Source organism: Rutilus rutilus (genome assembly GCF_951802725.1).
Source record: "Rutilus rutilus genome assembly, chromosome: 1".
In the NCBI taxonomy this organism is placed as follows: domain Eukaryota; kingdom Metazoa; phylum Chordata; class Actinopteri; order Cypriniformes; family Leuciscidae; genus Rutilus; species Rutilus rutilus.
In genome coordinates this window covers 49,699,552-49,722,788 of record NC_140209.1, presented here as the reverse complement: position 1 = coordinate 49,722,788, position 23,237 = coordinate 49,699,552, and the positions used below count along the sequence as shown (strand labels likewise).

Genomic DNA, 23,237 nt, shown 5'->3' with positions numbered 1-23,237 from the left:
AAATAAAGTGCATAACTGAAAAATAAAGCATAGGCTCAAAACTGAAAAATAAAGCATAGGCTCAAAACTAATACAAACAGCAACCTTCTAGTAGCCTACTTTCTTCAATCTGTCTCTCTTCTCCAGTGGGCTGGGCTAATCCAAAAGAAGTGAAAACAAGGGGGGTGTTCTGAAGACAGACTGTTACCTGTGAAACAGGGGTGCTCTGAAAACACCCCCATTAGCAATTAGTGCTTTCCACCTGATGAAATGAACGCGGCGCAAAAAAAACAAACAAAAAAAAACGACCAATCAGAATTTTGGTCGAGCCAGAACGTATCGACCAATAATCGACTGGGAGATTACAGCCCTACTGGTCTGCTGGACATAAACAGCCTAATTTTACAGGCTACCTGAATACTGACTGGTCAATCATCAACATTTGTAGTTTTGCTCATCCTAGTAATGATGTACATCAAATAAAAGCTACAATAAAGTTAAACTGTTACCAGGCAACACGCCACGGTTAATTAGCTTATACACACAATGTATGTAGCTATTAAAACAAAATAATCAGACTCCACAATAAAGCCCACCAAGTTACAAGGTCTTCATGTGAGCCTGGATGTTACAAATGTTACAATGTGAGGGACAGAGAGAGGATTTCATTTCACACCACAGATGTGTGTGTGCTGATCAAGGAAGAATTTAGACCAAACACACTCTGGTGATCAGATATGAACCAGCTTGATCAAACCCCTAAAGGAGGAATCAGACGCTCCATTTAGAAATGTGTACGTCTGTGATGCACCAAACACCTGCTGGTGTGACATCAAACACGCTCTGATCTGAAAAGCAATCACTCACAGCTTATGAGAAACAGAAACCTTGAACCACCAACGATGAGCTAGCACAAGAGTAATGTTTCAGTCACTGACGCACATGCAGAACCACCAGATAAATGTGTTTGTATATACACCAATTTCAATAATATTAATAATAAATTAAATATAATGAAGCAGCATATTATTTTATATACAGTGGATATAAAAAGTCTACACACCCCTGTTAAAATGCCAGGTTCTTATGATGTAAAAGAATCAGAAAGATAAATCATGTCAGAACTTTTTTCACTTTTAATGTAACTTATATAATGTGAACAATTCAATTGAAAAACAAACTGAAATCTTTGAGAAAAAAAGAACAACAACCTCACAATAATCTGGTTGCATAAGTGTGCACACCCTTAAACTAATACACTGTTGAAGCACCTTTTGATTTTATTACAGCACTCAGTCTTTTTGTGTAGGAGTCTATTAGCATGGCACATCTTGACGTGGCAATATTTGCCCACTCTTCTTTGCAAAAGCGCTCCAACTTTGTCAGATTGCAAGGACATCTCCTGTGCACAGCCCTCTTCAGATCACCCCACAGATGTTCAATTGGATTCAGGTCTGAGCTCTGGCTGGGCCATCTTCTTCTGGTGAAGCCATGCTTTTGTGGATTTGGATGTGTGCTTTGGGTCGTTGTCGTGCTGAAAGGTGAACTTCCTCTTCATCTTTCTAACGGACGCCTGAAGGTTTTGTGCATAAATTGCATGGTATTTGGAACGGTTCATAATTCCCTCCACCCTGACTAATGCCCGGTTCCAGCTGAAGAAAAACAGCCCCAAAGCATGATGCTGCCACCACCATGCTTCACTGTGGGTATGGTGTTCTTTGGGTGATGTGCAGTGTTGTTTTTGCGCCAAACAAACCTTTTGGAATTATAGCCAAAAAGTTCAACCTTGGTTTCATCAGACCATAACACATTTTCCCACGTGCTTTTGGGGGACTCAAACTTCAGCCGGGCTTGGATGTTTTTCTTTGTGAGAAAAGGCTTTCGTCTTGCCACCCTACCCCATAGCCCATTCATATGAAGACCAGGGAGATTGTTGTCACATGTAGCACACAGCCAGTACTTGCCAGAAATTCCTGCAGTTCCTTTAATGTTGCTGTAGGCCTCTTGGAAGCCTCCCTGACCAGTTTTCTTCTCGTCTTTTCATCAATTTTGGAGGGACGTCCAGTTCTTGGTAATGTCTCTGTTGTGCCATATTTTCTCCACTTGATGATGACTGTCTTCACTGTGTTCCATGGTATATCTAATGCTTTGGAAATTCTTTTGAACCCTTCTCCTGACTGATATCTTTCAACAATGAGATCCCTCTGATGCTTTGGAAGCTCTCTGCGGACCATGGCGTTTGCTCTGAGATGCAACTAAGAAACTGTCAGAAAAATCCTACTAGAACAGCTGAACTTTATTTGTGATTAATCAGTCACTTGAAATGATGGCAGGTGTGTAATGACTTGTCTTTAACATGAGTTTGAATGTGATCGGTTAATTCTGAACACAGCCACATCCCCAGTTATAAGAGGGTGTGCACACTTATGCAACCAGGTCATTGTAAGGTTTTTATTTTTCCCCCTCAAAGATTTCAGTTTGTTTTTCAATTGAATTGGTCACATTATAGGTCACATTAAAAGTGAAAAAAGTTCTGTCTCATTCTTTTACATCACAAGAACCTGGCATTTTAACAGGGGTGTGTAGACTTTTTATATCCACTGTAATATATCATGCGCAAGCCAGACAACTATATATTAACATATTTAACAATATATAAACAAAGTTGTCAAAAAATACACACAATGGCCAACCAGAGGTGTTTACGATTCCGCTCAACACGTCACAATTTAAAAATTTCAGTACCGTTTGGTACCGAAGTCGGTACTTTTTGACAACTCTAACACATACAGTGCTGGTCAGAATTATTTGCCCCCTTGGTAAATATGATCAAAGATGGCAGTAAAAAAATAAATCTGCATTAATTTTACTTGTAATACTTATTCATTTTAATAAAAACACAGTACCAGTTATTTTAGCAGTTGGACTGGTGTGTTTTAAGTTCATTAAAATTAGATAAATTTTTTTTTATCTGCAGTGATTTCCTTGTTTTCTTTATTAGTTAGAATAGGTATAACTCAACATTTAAACTGATTGCAAAATGCAAAAACTAATGCATCAAAATATAATACCTTACAGAAGACCTTGAGAATCGAGAACTTCAGAGTTTGTTGATATAGGCTAGTCCAGGGGTCAGCAACCTATGGCAGGCGTGGGATAATCAGGCATGTGACATTACATAAAGATTTAATTTAACAATTTAATTTAAATAATGTCCCTTGAACTTGCATATGGACGTATATTTTGAGGTAATCATTCCTGTGATCATCCCTTTGCCAGGGTTGCCAACTTTGGGACTTTGGCTGGAGTGAGACTCTATAAAACTTAAGTGCGCGCGTGCGGAGAAATTTTTTGGCAACCCTAACCCTAATGAAAAAAATGTCAGTCTTTGTTTACTTAGTATAAACCCTGATTTATGAAAAAAAAAAAAAAAACCGAATAGAATGGAAATGTGTTTTCAAAATGTACAATTAATTTATTGATTGATCGATTGATATAAAAAAAATTTGGATTAAATAATAATAACATAATAATAATAATAATAATAATAATAACAAACATGTAAAACAACAAAACAATAAGAAATCTCAAAACAAAAGGGACACATAATAATTACTCCAGCTCCCCAGAAAACCACAACACACAAGTTTCACACATTAGGCCTGTTGTAGCCTATGCCACAGTGGCAGTGTTGGCCTGCTTCATCACCTCTGCAGGAGGCTCGTATCTGAAGCAGGGTTCAATCCGTTCATGAACCGTAATGCGTCTGTCACGTGACAAATGAACGAAAGACTCGGAAGGTAAAGTAAGTATTTATGTTCCCTGTAAATTATTTTTGACTGCATTATAATGATTTCATAATTCGGAATATGATAAAGACTGCGTAGGCAGATGTGTTCGTGGAATTTGGCTGTTAAAAGTATAACATTTAAAGCCCCTTAAATGAACGAAATGACTCTAAAAAAAGATTTGTTCATTTTAATGAATGAGATCAAACAAGCGAGTCAGTAAAATGATCCGAACTTCCCATCACTCACAGGGTGCCATCAAGTGACAGTCTGTTCCTGGTGTCAGTCTTGTTTAGGCCAATAACTGAAAAGGTTCGCTCAGCATCCGCATTTGACTGTGGCAGACTCAACACAATCTGGGCAACCTTTGATAATTTGGGGAATTTTAAAATGCCACTTGCCCGATTTGACAAAACGTAATTTGTACCATGAGCCTATTTTTATTAAGCAAATAGCTAGCCCACATAACGCACGTCAGACAACGTTCGCAATAGTTGAAGTCTGTACTCTCGGCACACAGACTGATTAGTCAAGGCTACGTCTTGACAAGGCACACCATTTTATTATCTGCTTACCTTGATTGTCATCCACACTTTCAAACGCGCATCAGTGGCTCTGACTCCGAACCTACGCTCCGAACTCTCTCTGAACTTTTCACACGCAACTGACGTATCAGGTTTCAGCGAATCAACGATCAGAAAATACTGCAGTGAGAACGTTGTAGGCAGATGTTACAGCTGTGTGCCTTAAACTCCTCTCCTGTCATTAATACGCTGTGGTCTAGTATAGTCATCAACAGAAAATTATGGCCTGGATTTTGGCGTGACATTTCTTGCGTGTGCGTGAGAGCGTGAGAATGATGCTGAAAGCGTGAGTGTCACGCCAGATGCGTGAGAGTTGGCAACCCTGCCTTTGCATGCCATAAGGTTGCTGAACGCTGATATAGTCAAATTAGAACAACATCTTCACACTAAAGTTTAAAAAAAAAGGCTAGATTATTTTCCAAAAGAATATGTATTTAACAAAGGGACAATAAACAGTTCATTGGTTTAAAGGCATTGAACTCTGAGTGTTATATAGACACGCACATTTCATTATTTTGAAAAAACACTCAATTACTCCAAGTTACTCAAGCAGCCAGCAAAACACAACCACATGTGGCTGTGAGCTTCCAACAGCTTAGGGAACACTGGCCAATCTTTGCAGAGAGGAAAAAAAAATTTGCATGGAAGAATATGACTCGAGTGAGTGCATGAGGAGCGCATATGCGTTTTAGCAGTTTCGAGGAACCATGCTAATGTTCGTCAATGTGTTCAAGACTACAAATCTGTACACAGTGACGCTCCCAAAAAGCAGGACGACACATTTCAGCAGAGGGATATGATGTTCATCCAGTGTTTCAGACACAGCAAGAGGATCTCCTCTTGAAAACAGTTCCTGAAGCATCAGGGTCCAATCCGCCTCTAAGCTCTGAGCTGAATCAGAGCCAGCGTAGCGATCAAAAGCCAAAGCTGGACGAGAGCAGAGACTCAGTGTTTCCTCCCCAGCACAGTTCAGCAACTCAGGAATTTGTATTGTGGTCCCTAGACAATGTTCAAAAACAATAAGATTATCTGCAGTGCATTACTGCTGCTTCCTGATCAAACACACACACACAGAACTCATCCTGGGACTAAAGACTTTCCGCAGGTTTAGGATTAAGTGCTTTAAACATGTTTAGGATTACAAGTCAACTTCAAGACCAACACAGCACAAACCGCTGACAAAAGATATTATTAACTAAGGAGAGACTAAGCAGAGTTACCGAAAAATTTACGTCAGCACCACAAAAGGTCAAAAGCTCAAAGAACCATGTTTCTGTTTGATTTTGTCCATAAAATGTACGTTTTTTTCTTTTCTTTTTTCAAAAGCTCAACCAATAGTATTAATCATTATTAACAGAGCTGTGAAGATTGCGGCCGACCCCTCTCATCCTGCCAATAGTCTGTTTAATCTTCTCCCCTCTGGAAAGCGGTACAGGGCCATTTTGCCCAAAACATCAGGCCACCGCCACAGTTTTTTCCCCCAAGCAATAGCCCTCCTAAATGACTCTTAAACCTGGAATTCATTGCACTTTATTTTTATTTAACACATCACTATCTATATTCATATTAACTTATTGCTCATAATGTCTCTGTTTGTCCTTGCATTGTGTTTTTGTCCTTGTTTTCTTTGTTCTTCTGTTTTACTGTGTGGAGAAGACCAAATCAAATTCCTAGTATCTGTAGCCTATACATGGCGAAATAAAGTTGAATTGAATTGAATTTAAAATTCGTACTGTTAGTTAACGGTTAACTGGTTAATTATGAGCATCCCTAGAACAGTAAGAAGCTTATCAAAGTTTCAAAATGTCATGTGGCAATGCATCTGGAATTTTGACCAATAAATTCAGACCAAAAGTTGTTCATGACACTGGATAAGGATAAAAACAAACTTTAAAAAGATTACACTTAAAGTGCCATCTGAATATTTTAGAGCTAAGCAAAATTTAAATTATAGAAATATACACTATCATTCAGAAGTTTGGGGTCAGTATGATTTTTTATTATTTTATATTAAAGAACTTAATCAGCAAGAATTCATTAAATTGATTAAATGCAACAGTAAATAAAGTAATGTCTAACGTTTCAAAAAATAAGAAATGTTTCTTGAGCATCAAATCAACATATTAGAGGGACCACGTGACAATGAAGACAACTAATAATGCTGAAAATGTTGCTTTGCCATCACAGGAATAAATCACATTTTTAAATCTATGAAAATATAAAACAGAAACAATCACAATGTGCCACTGAGTTACTAAAACTAGCTTGCATTAGCCTATATGTGATGCTATAGGTGACAATAACCTGCAATCAATATTTGTCACACAAATGTAAGGGAAAATAACAGCCAAGTAATCCATTTAATGCCAAATACTCCATGGCCAGTGAGAAAAATGAATGGCCATTCAACTGCCAACTAGTAGGTGTGGCAGAAAAGAAATTTTTAACCCTGACTTGATTATTCTGGCAAAGTTCTTGCTGAGAGAAAGATATATATACATATATTACAATTATTTTCTCTTTTGACTCCCTTCTAAAAAATATTAAATAAAAGAAATAAGTATCTATAATTCAGAGATCTGCTTGCTCTCTGGGCATTAGTGACAGCAGCCTCACGTTAACATAAGATCCCGTTTTTTATGGCTCCGACGCTGAAGAAAAATAAGCAAGGCCAAATTGTAAAAAGAGGATTGCTGATGTACTGCCACATCTATAAACTGCTTGCTTGGCTCCATACATATATTGGCCCTACAAGCAGTAAATGAGTACCATTATTTGTGCCGTTGCTTCTAGAAGGTTCTGGCACTGTAATTTGACCACCCGGGAATAAGTGATAGAGCAACAAGGACTTTAGCTTTAGCAATAATCTCTTTACTGCCAAACAATGTGAAGTAAAACTTTATCCGATTGGTGTGGGGAAATTGACATGGCGGTTCTATGATGTCACAATAGTGATGAGTCACACTAATAAACCGGCAAGTGTTTGCAACATAACATTCATTAGCCTTGATCCACACTAGCACAAAAACACAGACAAACCCTCGGGGAAGGGTATGTGACCTGAACCACAGCTATGATGACTTGCATATTTCATTACAGAACAAAAACAGGCCTCAGAACGCAACACATTGAACGGTTTTATTCAATCACTGTGCCACACACATTCACAGAGGCACACAAACACACACACACACCCTTCACAGAGGAGCCTTTTCATTATGGGCCAGGCACTGCGGGGCGCTGCCAGGTACAGATGATAGTGAGCCATATAGAGAGAAAGACCTCAGACCTCTGCTGTAGGTATAACTACCTTATCATGAAATAAATATTTAGACATTCTACCACATTTTTGACATATGCACACACAGTATAGGCTACATCAGGGCTATTCAACTGGCGGCCGCCAATCATCTCCATCCGGCCAATCATCTCCTCTTTTTCTGGCGGTGCGGCTAATTTAGTTTGATACTCGCTCCGATTGACCTGCGAAACGTTTTACGTGCGAATATTTCAGCAGTTATTATATGTGTCCCGAATTTATGTCGACTGAACCAGCGATACCAATCATTCGTGAATGAATCATTCTTTTGGTTTCGATTCTTTCTAAACGCGCTTGCATAACGGTCTAAAACTATTCGGATTTATTCAGACCGATCCGTCACTGAATCATCTGAAGCGGTTTCTCGGTCAGTACAGTAACAACAAATAGTGCTGTTTTCACTTGTTTCACTAGTTGTTTCAACACGGCCCAGCACAGAGTTGCGTTTACCCCCGGTCCTGGACACTATTATTAAACAGCGTTGCGACAACCAGTGAGAAGTGTTTCAATTCGACAGACACCTCTCTGTTACAAACCACAAATCACTCGATGGTTTAACTAGTATTAAATTGGATGAAACAGCCTCAACATTCCCAACAAGACTGATGAGGAAAGCAGGAGAAACATTGTGGCATGAACGAAATTAGAAGACTTTAAATCCCCCAACCACCCTTACATACATTTACCATGAATGTACTGTAATTTACCATGGGTTGGGCAGAAATGTGCAATATTTATATTGAATACTATGTTATAGTGATTTATATTGCATTAGATTTATTAGGTGGGTAGAGGAATATATAGGCCTAATTAATTTTTGTTATGAAATTATGTCAGTTTCTTTGTAAAGGTGCGTATAGTTTTTAACCTGTGTTTAGGCATTTTTTATACAGTGGGAGTGAGTAGCCTGTGGTTATCAAGTCTCACTGTCAGAATATTTTCATTTAAGCATAACAATTATGAATAAAATTATTATTATTTCTCACCAACAGCTATGAGTTTGTATAATAAATTTTTTTGTTCCAAGGAAAATAGTTGTACACAGCTGTAAACCATCAATGTATTTATTTATTATGGTTTTATATATCTGCATACTGTTGGGTACCACATTTCCAAGTAAATACCATACTTTTTTAGGTTTACTTCAACATATTTATTGAAACTGTTATGTTTCAATAAATAAGTTAAACCCCCAAACCAACCCACCGGCCCACCTCAACTTTTCAAGTGATTTCACAGGATCTTTAAAAATGGTTCAAAAATCAGCACAGGCTCAATTTAACCACACTTGCACTCCACAAACTCCCAAGCATCAATTTTTCAGTGCAGTAGTCTTTCATACTAAGTGCAGGTAGCAACAACACACTTCCGACTGCAACATAAAAACTGCAGCTCTGAAAGGTGGACATGAGCTCAGAATGAGCGCCAGATGGCCAGAGCATGGTAGACATCTAAAGGTGAAAAGCAAAAAAAACAAAAACACACCTTTACATGGTTTCCAGGGAGATACTCTGCCATCACCAATAAGACACAAGAGATGGTGGGGCTGCTGTATCCCGCAGTCCAAAGGGCAACAGGGAGGGATGGAAAAAGCTGCTGGCAGTTTCAAAGCAGTGCCGATGTTTAAAAGGATGCCCTGAAATATTCATCTGAGAGCTGATTTACCGTTTCTACACTAAAGGTTAAGATGCATACTCAAACAGAGAAAACCGGTGCTTGAGCAGTGGGAAAGAGCAAATTAAATGATTTGCAATTAACTTTGGGGAAGAAGTTAGGATGGATGGAGGAGAGATCACAGAATAAACATGCAATGGAGTGCAATAGATCAAGATGATAGAAAAGCAGCAGAAACTAAGGATGGGTATGGGTATTTCAGCTTTTTACTCAGCCCAGGGTTCATTCAGATTCTGTAAAATGAAATTCCAGGACTTTCAAAGCATTACTTTTTTGGATTTCAAGGACTTCAATCAGCACTTATCAAATCCCCTTATATTAACCATTGAAAGGATATTGAAAAAAAAAAATGAATATAAATATATTATTGAGCTGAAGAATGAAAGTTGTATTATATACTTATCATATACTTAATATCATGCTCATAGCCACGCGAAATAGCTCTATATCTCAGACGGGCTGCAGCGTTAATTTTGAGTGAAACAATTGTAAAAAAAAAAAAAATCATTTTTTCTCAATTATTTTGCGGATGCACCGATACAACTTTTTGCAGAACGAGTGCAATACCTGTACTTTCATTTTGGTACTCGCCGATACAGATACCGTAACCGATCCCTGGATTTTCACTGCATTTCAAATTCTAAATGTATTAGTAGATAAACCAAAAGAATATAAATCATATTAGGTGGCTTAATTTGTCCATCAAATATATATTTCCTTCAGTTATTTTCATGCTTAATTAAGCCTGCTAAAATGCATTGTATGAGCTTCTGTTACTGTCACTGTTCATTCTATTGCTCTATCATATTTTATCTTTCATTTAACAGTACAGCACATATTTAGACTAGAGCAGCTCCAGCAGGGCTCAGTGCTGAGGATCGGGTCAGTGGTACAAATGTTTAGACACTAGTGAAATACCAATCATTTAATCCAATTTTGATACTACAACAAAAACTACCAGCCTAACTAATGTGAATTTAAAACATTAAAGACAAGTAAGCAGTCAGTAACAAAATAAGAACAAACAATCGAATTACAAATAGGACAAATAAATACAATAGAACACAGTGTTTCCCACAGAATTAGATTCTATTTGCGGTGGTGTGGTGTTTGGGGACCGGGGGGGGGGTGATTAAGTTAAATATATCATATATATATATATATATATATATATATATATATATATATAATGTTTATATATATATATATATATATATCATATATTTTTATTGACAAGTACACATTCCCATTGCCAACACTTAGTGTCAGATAACTTAAAGACTTTGCCATTGCTACATTTCTATGCTATGACTGCTCCACAGACTTTTTGTTGCAAATTTTGCTCACACACAAACCTGGAACTGGACACACACACACACACACACACACACACACACAAACTTACTGACACACTCAAACACAGGCTCACACACTCAAACACAGGCTCACACACACTCACACATTCAAAAAGACTCACACACACAGATTCAAACACAGACACACACTCACACTCACTCAGACCCAAACACAGACTCAGACACACACACACACCAAACTGGACCTGGAGGTGGACACACACAGACTCAGACACACACACACGCACACCTGGAGATTGAGGTGGACAAAAACCAACACACACCAACCTGAACCTGGAGATAATAATAATATAATGTCTAGTCTGGTGGCTGTGATATGAGCCTACCAACGTCCGTTGCAATGATTTTTGGAATGACTGATCGCGAGAGGAACAAATGACGTTTTAGTCGCATAACATCGGTTAATGGAAACGCCGTCATTTCGCAATAGTTGTAACGTTAATTGATATTTATAAAAAAAAAAATCGCAAAAGTTTTGCGCGAATCTGTAATGAAACGCGACCGCGCTTAACATCTAGACAACTTCTCAGAGTTATGTTGAGCAACAGTGTTCATTATACTAACCATTCAACTCCGGATTGATTCTGGAATCTTCGCTGGGGGAATAAGCATTAAGCACCGGCAACAATCCGCCCTCTACATGCTCATGGTTTGATTCAGATCGTGCGGTAAGAGAAGGAGGGGCTAGTCGTGCCTCCATTGTCAGTTTGTGAGAGAGAGGGGGAGCAAGCAGCGCGAATAAAATACAATTTGACCCATATTAAATAGTTAAAAAATCTGAATCAATCCGTGGCGGTCAGGGTTGATATGTGGCGGGCCGCCACAAATTAATGAATGTATGGGAAACCCTGGAACAAAGAAAGGCTAAAAATGAAATAAACAGTGTTTTTAGAGTTTTCCGGGTAGATCTAACAGGTACAGAAATTTGAATAAAGTAATCAAATGTGAAAAAAAAAATGCAGATTCATTAACGTATAAATTAAATATAGATGGACCTTTTTGTAAAGTTGAAAAGGGTAGCCTATTTAGTCAAAGAGCAGTGAGTAATTTATTTGTCCTTTGTTTGATTAACATTAAAACACAGCAGCAGGTTTATAAAAACCTGCTGCCCCTTTAAGACCGAACACATGGACCCCATTTGAACACTTGAGATATAACCGACTTTGTTTACAAGGATATTCACCAAGACGGGCGTTTTTACATAATTGTGTGTGAATTCGCCTGTACAAGCACAAGACGTGAAAGACAATTTAATTCAGTATTCGCGCGCTGAGACGCTGGTTTGCGGGGCGTGCGCTTTGGATGTTTGCGTTCAAGGAACTTGAACTGCACACGTCCTGTAAGTAATAATGTAGGGAACCACTCATACATAAATCAGGTAACAGTTCATGTTTTACTTACATATACGATTTAGTTTATCCAAATAACACGTGCTGAGGAAACGATCAGCAATCAAGAGCATTCAACAGAAGTGCACTCTCTCTCTCTCGTCAGTTAACGTTAATAATAAACTACATGCCTCGTTCTACTTTCTTTGCCATTGACATCCGACTGAACTACAAACTTTCCACTGATGTCTGTGAAAAAGGGATGCGCTCGACCAGCTCGCGTCTGTGCTGCTGCGCACTCAATCCACTGCATGTTTTTCTCTTATCAGCTCTGCGTTACTATATTTCATTTAATATTCCACTAATAAGATACATTTATTTTATCCCCATTATACTCTCTGTTATGAGTGTTTCTTTGTCTGGACAAAGGCCTATCGGTTGTTGGTATCAGAGCATTTTTACGAGGACATGAGCTCGGTATAGATGCATCCCTGTTTTTAATCATTCAAGCACTTTTCAAGTACCTCTTCAAAAATATTTCCAGGTTTTCCAGGACTTCAATTTCAAAAAGTCAAATTCAAGTACTTCAAGCACTTTAAGTACCTTGGTACAAATCACATCGTGTATAGAGTAGGCGGGGCGGGCTTAACATAATGACAACAGAGTTGCGACGGTTCCCTGCTACTTGAAAACAAAGAATGGCGGCTAGCAACAGCGGTCTTTCGAACCGGCTTTGGCCGCGACTCTGGAGGACTTGGAGTTAAGCTGTTCTTTGAGAAAAGAACAAAGAACGGCACTTAAGTCATTTTAAAAAAAGGAATATGTGTTCGGAGTTTTGCCGACTGGATACGGCAAAAGTTTAATATACCAACTAGCCTTCTACGCTGCTCTGATTGGTTGTAGCGCTATCCTATTGCGTGCAGAGGGATTTTGAGAGACAACCGTTTATCCCGCCCCTCGGATTGAGCCGTGCCAATGGTGAGTTGCCAGACCTAACATCTTGATGTAGGTCTGGCTTGCCATGGATTACTCATGCAGATAAAGGAAACGTTGAAGCTGAACAGAGCTGCCTCATCGTGACAGCCCAGAGAGTAGAGGGAACAGCGCGCACAGCTGGGTCTGCCCTTCAAAAATTTGTCAATCTTTCTCTGCTGTTGGCTTCAGGCTACTACAAACACAAATGCAGTTTTAATCACTCAAGACCTGATGAGATCCTCAACGTATCGCGGGTCCATCCAGTTGTTGGCTATAGTGAATGGTCTGTGGACAAAAGACACACATTTGCCCAACAGTTTGGGGTTCACGACACAGGACAAGCCAGAATGATTGTTTTGCTGTCTGAGTGTTTGTTGTTCTCTCATACTGTGTGCGAGTACCGGAAACCACAGTGCCACAATACAAGATCTCTCATTTCCTGTACTCACTAACGTGGGCCGCTCTGCACAAACTCAAAATGGTAGATGGTAACTTCAACTGTACTACGCCACTCTCATGATTTGTTAAAATGGGATTTGAGTTTGTAAAATCCATGAAATAGAACAGAATAGAACATCACTACTATGAATTTTAGTCCATGCGAGGTCAGATATAATATTTCTCTACCAGAGCAAAAATACTGATATAAATATTGAAATATTTGTGTGCAATAAAATACTCTTTAGAAATTAGTCTTTCTCTAGTACTATCTGCCTGACTAGCAATAGCAAAAAGCAAATCAAATTCAAGGCTGTAATGTAAGGCTATTGGCCTTATAACAAAGACAGTGGATAAATTGATTAATATATCAATTGGATGAAAACTGTCTATCAACTGTTAAACAGCAGTACTTCACGTTTGTGCACACACACCAGCCATATGACTGTGGACGGGATGCAGAGTCAGAATGTGTTCTTGGCAGTGCTTGTATTTCAAGCAGAAATGGTCTGATTATAATGTGTGTGAAGAAGAAGATAGAGAAAATGGAGGGCAAAAAGAAAAGAGAAAGCAACAGAATATAGAAAAAGTAGCACAAAAGCCTTCACTAAGGTTGTTGAAAAGGAAGAACACGAGATAAACATAGAAAGCGCCATGAAAGCAGATCCATGAGAAATTAGCCTACTTTTGTGATGCAAATCAACTGTATGCGCGGTTTTATTGCTCTCCATAATTGACAGATGTTTCAGAAACTGAGCACAGAAAGTTGTTACGTCTGTTTAATGGACATACTGATCTCAGAGAAGGCTGAGTATTTTAGTACAGTTTGTTCAGTCCATCAGCGGAATAATACAGACATTCAACTGAACCCAATTCCATGAAAATCTTCTTGAGTTCTTAAGTCCAGTTCTTGTCATCATTTATTCACTCACTCACATTCACTAATTCCAAACCTATATGACTTACTTTCCTGTCAATACAAATGTAAGTCAATGGGGTCCTTCTTAGAAGAAAGATATTCATACAGGCTAATTGCATTAAAGACAAGTTACTAGAAAGTTAAATGACAGGATCAGATATTTGTCCCTAAGTATGTTAAAAAGCCATCTGTGAAGAATGAAACCACTGCTAGAGCTAAAATGTTTTACTCCTTTCACACAGGACTTGCAGTTTGGTGTATTATTATGGTGTACCAGACTGATTAAAGAGACGTCTCTCTGACTCAAATATATTCATAATGGCCTTGTTCTGTGACACTTCATCTAACAAAGACAGGACACAAAACTTGGAACTAAAGAGAATATAAACATCAAAATAGGGCTGTGCGCTTGTCGGCTATGTGACCTAGAAGGTTGACTGGTAAAACCAGAAACCATTCCAATGGGGAGGCCTTAATAACAGAAAAAAAACCCCCACAACAATAATAGGTGAATAAAGAGTGTTAGGTTATCAAGTTATCAAGTAAAGCGTATAGTCTATTTTCTGATATACTTTGCTACCTTAAAAAAAAAAAAAACATTGAAATTTTAATATCTACCAAAGTCTAGAAAAAGCAGGTACGTTTTTAACATTACCTAGGACAGACGCACACCGCAGGAAAGACAAAAAGGGGAAAAGTGTAAAATGCTAGGCTTTATAATGGTTGGTTTTAGAGGTCGATATTGATTTTTTTGATGGCCGATGATGTTATCTTAAAGAGAAGAGTGTTCTATATATATAGATTTTTGCTAATATTTACTAACCCTCATCTCCTTTCAAACCTGTATGACTTCCATTGAAAATAGAATACTAAAGAGAATGTTTGAAGATCCTGGCTGTTCGTTTCAAAATAATTAAAGTGACAAGAAGTGGAGATGTTAAACACCAAAATGACAAATAGCATCACTAAAGTGAACAGATGAAAAATTAATTGATTTGATTGATCCTAGCTCTCCTGGTGTGTCCACTCCCAATCAGTAAAATAATCTTTTCAATTAATCAATTCATGCAGTTCACAAAACCTGTGTGAATGATTCATTAATACGTCCCTTTTCAAAAATACATAAATAACTCCTTTTGTGGTCCACAGAAGTTTGGAATGATATAAGGGTGGGTAAATTAGGGCCCTATGAAATCCATCCAAAATACTCAATTTTAATGATTAAATTACAATTTTTGTCATCAAAAAGCATGTCTAATTAATTGAAATCATGAAACAACAATTGATTCAAAAGTTCACAAAAATGACTTGTTTTGGGCCCTATGAAATATGTTTTTTCCTCTTAAATTTTCTGTTTTCTGGATTCCATTTTAATGGTTTAATTTAATGTCTAATTAATTGAATTAATAAAAAAAACATTTTAATAATAATAAAAAAAAACAATTTCTATGAAATGTTCCACTAGTCTATATCATGATTTGATTTAAGTGCACTGACCTGCTTTTTATTTATTCACCAAAAATGTGACAAATTCCGTATTATACAGTCAATTCCGTTTTTTTATGGCTGGCTTCCGCGATTCCGTCCGTGTTTTCTGCATCGCGGAAATCATAGAGCCCTAGTAAATAACAGAAGTCTTGAGGAGTCTTTACAGCAGAAAGCGGCATGACAGGTATGATTTGATGTTCGACCAGTTCAATGGCTCCTTTTCATTCAAACCGGTTCTAGATAACAGGATTACAGCCCTGAAACAATGAATGCCACCAGCTGGTGCGTGAAAGTACATGAAAGCTCATTTTTAGCCCATGGTACCAGAAGGACACTTGCAAGACTGAGAAATGTGGTTGCGCTTGTGTGTTCATAATGGATGTTGAAGCTGGTCTTCATGGAAACATGGTTATTTAATGGAGTTTCGTCCCAGGAGGAACAAGGAAGCTTGCAAACACTGCTAATAATTAACCTGAATTGCCAAAGGTGGTCCTTATACAGTGTTTGAGCACTCTTAATCTGTCTGAGGTAGGGGAATGGTACAAAATAATATCTACAAAAGGCACCATCAACAATATTAAATCTCAATAACTCTACCTAGCTGAATCCAAAACAGCAATAATGAAAAATCATATGGGATACATTTTCCTTCCAGTGACTTGAGGAAAGCAACCGTTTACCACCAATAAAGCAAAAACTAGGCTAACACAAGGCTTTGAACTGCACTCAAGTGACCCCTCGCACATCAAGACACTGGCTTTAATGGCTGATTAAGCAGCAAGACAAATCAACTACCTAACAAAAAAACCTTGCATGAAGTTACAACATGCTGTACTCGAAGGAATCTGTTGCTTTATCAATAAAGCACTAAAACCCCATTGAAGTACCTATGGATGTGTGGAAGGCACGGTGAAGTAAAAAAATTAAAATAAAATAAATAAAATAAAAATAAGTTAAATAGTCCTTTGTCAACGCGCTTCACTATGCTCGTCGCATAATCTGCAAGTAAGCCTATTTGTCCTTGCGCAATAGTCATGTGACTGACTCCACTGAATGTAGGTTATCCCCTCATGGAGCAGTCTTAGTCTGTGTTAAAAAAAAAAAAGACACAAAAAAAAACCTGCCTCACTGGCCTACTGAGACACCATACAACTACAATGATGCAGCAAAAGAGACCACTTGAAGACCTGTAGCGCTGGAGGAGCCGATGTTTATTGTACAACAAGTAAAGCAAAATTAGGCGAAAGTGATATTTATCAAAGCTATACACGTTTTATGTGCCAATGCTTTTATAATTGATCTAGATTTCCCTCATAAAGAGGATTACTTTCCTTATGTCTGGATTATTTACTGGGTTTGAGTATTGGGAAAATTAGAGCAAATACGGGAAAGATAGGAAAAAAAATAACCCAGGCTAAAATAAACAAATATATATAACAAATACCAACAGGACGTAGAAGTTAAACAGTGCCTTATCTTTGCCTTCCACTTGTCCAGTGTGTTCTTAATCAGAGGTTGGGATGGGTGAAAACAGGCCCAATAACTGAATGAGAAAGTGTGTGAATGGATTTAAGGAAGTGACACACTGCCTCGCAAGAAAAAACCTTTGCCATTTGAGTGTATTTAAACAAGGCTCAGCCCTTCGGAAGGGAACGACTGGCTTTCTGTATGTAAGAGCTGCAGGGCGTGTGTCCATGTGTAACCAGAGATGAACACCTTCATTATCAAGAAAATTCCTCTGTAACAAACGCAATCAATGTGATCTTGAACTGAAAGAACAAATCTACACTTACAAATGCACAGATATGTACAACAGCCACTCACTTAATTTACAATCAGTCAATAACATCTGCACATCATGATTCATTAACATGTGAGAACGCAATGGTTTCATGAAACAGCATCACCCAGCCTGCATCAGCACTTATCCGACATCATTAAACCATCTAGATTCACATTATCAGAGGAATAATGAAGGCCGGTACTCACAGAGGAATGTGGCGTTGCTCAATGTCAACCCGAGCCAATTCATCTTCCTCCACATCAGTTTCTCCTCCTGAGCTGCTTTCCGTAGCATCGGAATCGAAAGCACATTCGGCAGATTGCAGGTTGGTGGTACAACTCAGGGACAGTCGTTCTAATTCAGCCGGCATAGATCCACCCTTCAGGAAACGTCCCAGTCCGTCCCTCTCCTGAGGGGTGAGGGCGTCGTCACCATAACGGCCTCTTGGCCGTCTGGCATCCAGAGCACCCAGCGTGCTCTTGAGTAGTCCGCCCAACTGTTGTTGCACATGGCGCTCCACCTGCTTGGCCTGCACCACCTGTAGCCGTTTGCGTAGTCGCCGTAGCCGTGCCTCGATCTCCCCTTGTCTGCTCTGGCTGTGCTGGGTACGGTCGCTTAGCTCCGCTCCAAGGTCACCTAAGGGGTCTTGCTGGGTAGCGAGCGAGAGCGCCAACGGATCTTCACTGCTTAGCGGGATACAGTCTGAAATTTTGTCCACTGTGAAAGGTGCAATGGAGGTTGGGGATGTTGCAGGAGGTTCTCCATTGCTGGGACAATTCTGGGACTCACCCGTTGACAGCTGGTGCTGCTCCGCACCGTCTCGAAGAGGACCATTCGTTGTCAATCCCCTGGTAGCAATGACAATTTGAGTCGGATTTGACAAATCCTGCTCGACAGTATGTTGACCACCATTAAAGGTCACTGCATTGTCTCGTTCAGTCGGTTTAGTCACTTTCTTTGTCACGCCATTGACAGTGGTGCCTTGGACAGTGGGCGGCCCACATGGCCCACCTCCTCCACCGGCACTCATGATGCTCTTTAGCTGCTCTTCAGAGAGCTCTAAAGCCTGGTGCTTGCGTGGTATGAGGTTTGGCAGGATGCTGTGCGTCTTCAGTAGAACACCTTGCAGCTTGAGAGACTCTTTTGCTGAGGACACCGAGGTCACATCTGAACAGTGATATGAGGTAACGAGGGGCTTGCAGGGGCCGGCCCCGCGAGAGGGGCGCTCCTCCGAGGCCTTGCGCTTGACTACGCCGTTACTGGACACGAGGATATGGTTGGTGGTACCACTTTCCTCCACGCCACTCGGGGAGAGGGTGGAGGAGGGCGGAGCCAGTTTGAAGCGTATGCGGTGAGTTTCGGCCGGCGCGTCGGTTAAAGCGGGCGCCATTGCAGCCATGCAGCGCTGGGAGGGGGCGGGCGAGGGGGCCTCTCCCGGTGCCGAGGCCAGCTCCACACCACCCACCCACCACTGTTCCAGGGGGCAGCCTGAAAAAAAAAACAAGACAAAGAAACATCACAAGTCAAATTTAGCGGTTTATTTGTTCTATAACAGGCAAAACTGGCCTTAAAAAAACATTTGTAGCCATTTGAAATTAGAGGCAACCACTGCATTTTAATCACAGTCCAAACAAGTATGCTACACACATGTAGCATGAGCAGTTGGTTTTGTTACATAAGACACCTGCACAAAACAAAAACAGACTGAATGAAAATGCAAATTCACTCTCACAGATTCACTCCGCAATAAACAAAGCAGCGTTGCATTTATGAACATTACTTTATACGGAGGTAAGAGGAAAAACAAATGCCATCGAAACTATTCTGAAGACTTTTTATATTTTTATATTTCTGTCTGCACTCTCCTCCTTGCGCCCGTCTTCAGCGTGTCGCATCTCTGGCCTGTGTTATATTTCCACACAAATGACATTTCGGGAAATTATTGCAATGAAGTTCGCGTGCAAGTCCAGAATTAAGATAAGCTAAAATTAAACTAAAAACCGTTTCCGATTTATGGCCGGTCTGCTGGTGCATCTCTAGAAAGAACGCACCACCATAACAATTATTTGCACTTGCACAAATGCTGCCAAATAAATTCGCACGGATTAAATTTCGTGAGAATATGCGACCAAAATGGTCTCAATTTCGAGCCTTGATATCAATATAAATGGTATTGCCATTTGTCATTTGGTATTTGTCATTTATAAAAAATATATTGATATATCATACAAACTTGATATAGCCCAGTAAATATGTGTGATATGATAAGATACATTTTATTATTTGCATTTTAACAGACACACTACCCAATTACGACTCATGATCCACCAGTTGAGGACCACTGCTTAACGGTAGACAGTATCAATGTAGGTTAGGGCTGTTGGAACGAATTCCGAAATTCGAATATAATTCGAATATTAAAAAAATCAATACTATTCGAATGCTGAAGTTCCTATTCGAATATTGCTTTTTTATGTATATATTTTTTTTAAATGCAATCTTGCCTTTCTCGCTGCCTTGGCACACACATGTGAAAATTAAATGCTTTTTTTTCGTCTGATAAACAATAAAGTTTTTGAATCGTAACACAATTGTGCACGTTATCCACGCTGTATCATCATAACAACTGTCAAAAGTCGCGGAGAGGAATGTCTCCACGGTAACGGAGATCAACAATTTGATTCTCAGTCCACATCACAACGTGAAAACGGCGTCTTCAAATATATCCACTTTGGAGTGCGTTTTCATTAATAAAAACGCCGTCTCATTGTGGACGGAAGGCCAAAACGGAGAGGAAAATATACGTAATTTTTTTTATGACAACTTACAACCTGACAAGCTAGGCGATCTGTCGGAGGAACCGCCGCTAAAACAGGCAAGAATTACTTGTGTTCTGCCTCTCTCTCTCTCTCTCCTCATCACGGGGCTCAACTGCTACCAGCTGTCCGCCAAAAGGCAATAACAGACAAACTGACGGTTTATCTGTGAAGATATGAGACCGATCAACATCACGCATTGGCGATCCATAAGACTGTGTAATGTCGTAAATATTAATAATAGGATGAATTTGAGCATTTAATATTCGAATATTATTCGAATATTAAATAAAATAAGGAATGGAATTCGAATAGTATTATAGAGGAAGATTGACAGCCCTAATGTAGGTCAAACCTTAAGAGGAAAAAACAAAGAGCCAGACACAAGGACAGTTTCATATGGAGACCAACTAAATAGATATGAGCATATTTCTACATCAAGTAACTGTGAAACTACAGCCTTCAGACAGAGACATCAGAAATATTTAGGCCAATTCTCATTCTCAAAACAATGACAACAGACCGTGACGTTCAAAGTGACTTTGAATGCAGGTTGAAGTTGACAGAACCAATAACTAAATCTGTAACAAACCAATTCATTCTGCACTGTCAAAACCCTTTAGGTGTAAACCATTCTTATTAAATCTAACAAGCTGATGTGCCATGCCTTAACGGATTTGGTGAATATTTTGAGAGCAGAGACACAATTAATTCGCAAAGAGACTTAGGTTCTTAAGACATAGAAATGGAGTGGGGTGACTCACGCTAAAGCAACATGGCTCAATGCTGAAATGTCACCTTGTCTTGTAAAGATGACCATTACAATAAATGACATGGGGGAAAAGGTAGCTAAACTGCCTCTATTCAAAATGAAAACGGCTACTTTGAATTTGAAAAGATCATCCAAAAATGACAAGCAGATTTTAAAACACAAAACACTAGATGGCATTTTCCATGAAGTAACAAGTAACTGAGCTTTCAAAAAGGAAGCACAAGAACCATGAAAAAGATTCAATTAATTATTCAGACTTGTAGTAAAATGGAGCAATCGATTCTTTGACGATAAACTCTGACAGAATGATAACTTTTGAACAAACTATTCCTAAGCTGTTTGGTTAATGCAGGGCTCGACAACAAGGACTGCCCGATGGCCCGGGGCCAGTGTGAACAACACTCGGGACAGCTGACGGAACTGTAACTTGCCCGATCGGGCCAGTGTTGTAGAGGTGTGCGATATATCATCTATGATATCGTAATTGTTGATTTAACGATATGACATTATCGAGTATTTCCCTCACTTGACAAAGACCAACCAAAAAAACACCCATTGAGTGCATGCATACACTACGTGATGTAGTCTAGTAGAGTGTATGCTTATACGGCGTGATTTAGTCTTAAAATGCATTTATAATGCCCCCAGATTTAAGGTAAGAGGCAAAATGCCCCTGTATGTCTTTTTATATTTATATAATTTAATATAGTTAACCAATATTATACGAAGAGCGCCGTTTTTCTCCAAATATCAGCATGATTACTAGGGTTGAGTATCGTTTGGTGACGCGAAACCCCTCATGGAAGAAGAACGCCGTCATGTTTACAACTGTGACAATGAGCGCTTATCAGAATCAACTGAATGCTGGATTTTCAAAAGTATGTGAAGTTTGCGGCTCTATTGTTGCAGTAGCTAAACTTGCACAACGTTCTTCAATGAATAATTTATTATGTATGCTGGTCTGTTATTTTAGGGACATTGACTTTACATTTTCATACTAAACATGATGTGGAACAAAACAAACTGTGATTGGTTGCGTTACATGTCAGTCAGTCCTTGGCTGATATTTTGTATTCTTAAATAGATAAGTGAATGTGCTGAGCACGTCTGTCTCTTGGCTCAGCGCCAGCCAACGCGCGAACGCAGAAGTTGATGATCACGCGATCTGAACGTTCTAAGCACACCAGTTTGAATGATCATACGCATTAAAGGGTTAACCAGCGATCACATGCGGTGATGACAGCTGAGGCATTTAAGTGGCACCGAAATGAGGCACTGCGTTTTGATTCGGTCCGGTTACATAACGATTACTTGGGTATCGGTTCCATATAGGGATGGGCATATTTGTTAATTTCTCATTTCGATCATTGACAGGTCTCAAAAAACGAGTACTCGAGTATCCGGGGGCGGGTCCCCACGTACATGACGTGTCAGTCATTAAAATGAAAATATTTTAAGACCGTTACGAAAATTTATGTTGACAAATAAAAATGACATGAAAACATGTCTATGAAAACATGAACGTATGAACAGGAAAAAAATAACTGCTAGATTATGAATATAAACATCAATGTTATCGAAAAAGAAACATCTAAAAAGGAATAGCTGCTTGAGGTAAAGCTGAAGAGCAAATTATCTCCAGTAAACTGAAGCCCATTCTATGACACATCCTAGATCAATAATCAGACATCCTAGATACATAACATAAAAGTAATATTACAACTTGCATCTGCACAAAAGGAAGTGGAACTAGCCTAGTTTTTTTTACAGTCTATGGTTTGAAATGGAAACTCTGGATGCGCTCTTGCCCGTGTCTCACGCTGATACACGGACAACTAAAGCACAGAGAATTTACAACATTCTATCTATCACAATCCTGCTCTCATTTTAATGTGTATATTGACGCTGCACATCTTGCACTTAATTTTTTATTTTTCATGATAGAAAGTGATTACAGTCATCATTGCGCATTTTCGAAGCCATAATGAGAAACAACTT

The 23,237-nt window shown here is 39.1% G+C and overlaps 1 protein-coding gene across 3 annotated transcripts in view; it reads right to left on the bottom strand.

Annotated features, from left to right (window-relative positions):
• The window catches only part of kansl1b (KAT8 regulatory NSL complex subunit 1b), an 87,215-nt gene that overhangs the window by 46,145 nt on the left and 17,833 nt on the right, over window positions 1–23,237 (bottom strand). For 2 of the 3 annotated variants that reach the window (XM_084420469.1, XM_084420468.1), the window contains one exon: window positions 17,858–19,139. In XM_084420469.1, coding sequence (XP_084276595.1) covers window positions 17,858–19,050 — 1,193 coding nt within the window. In that variant the 5' untranslated portion in view covers window positions 19,051–19,139. Of the gene's footprint in view, window positions 1–17,857; window positions 19,140–23,237 lie in introns of those variants that run through there. The other variant, XM_084420467.1, reaches the window with a different exon arrangement.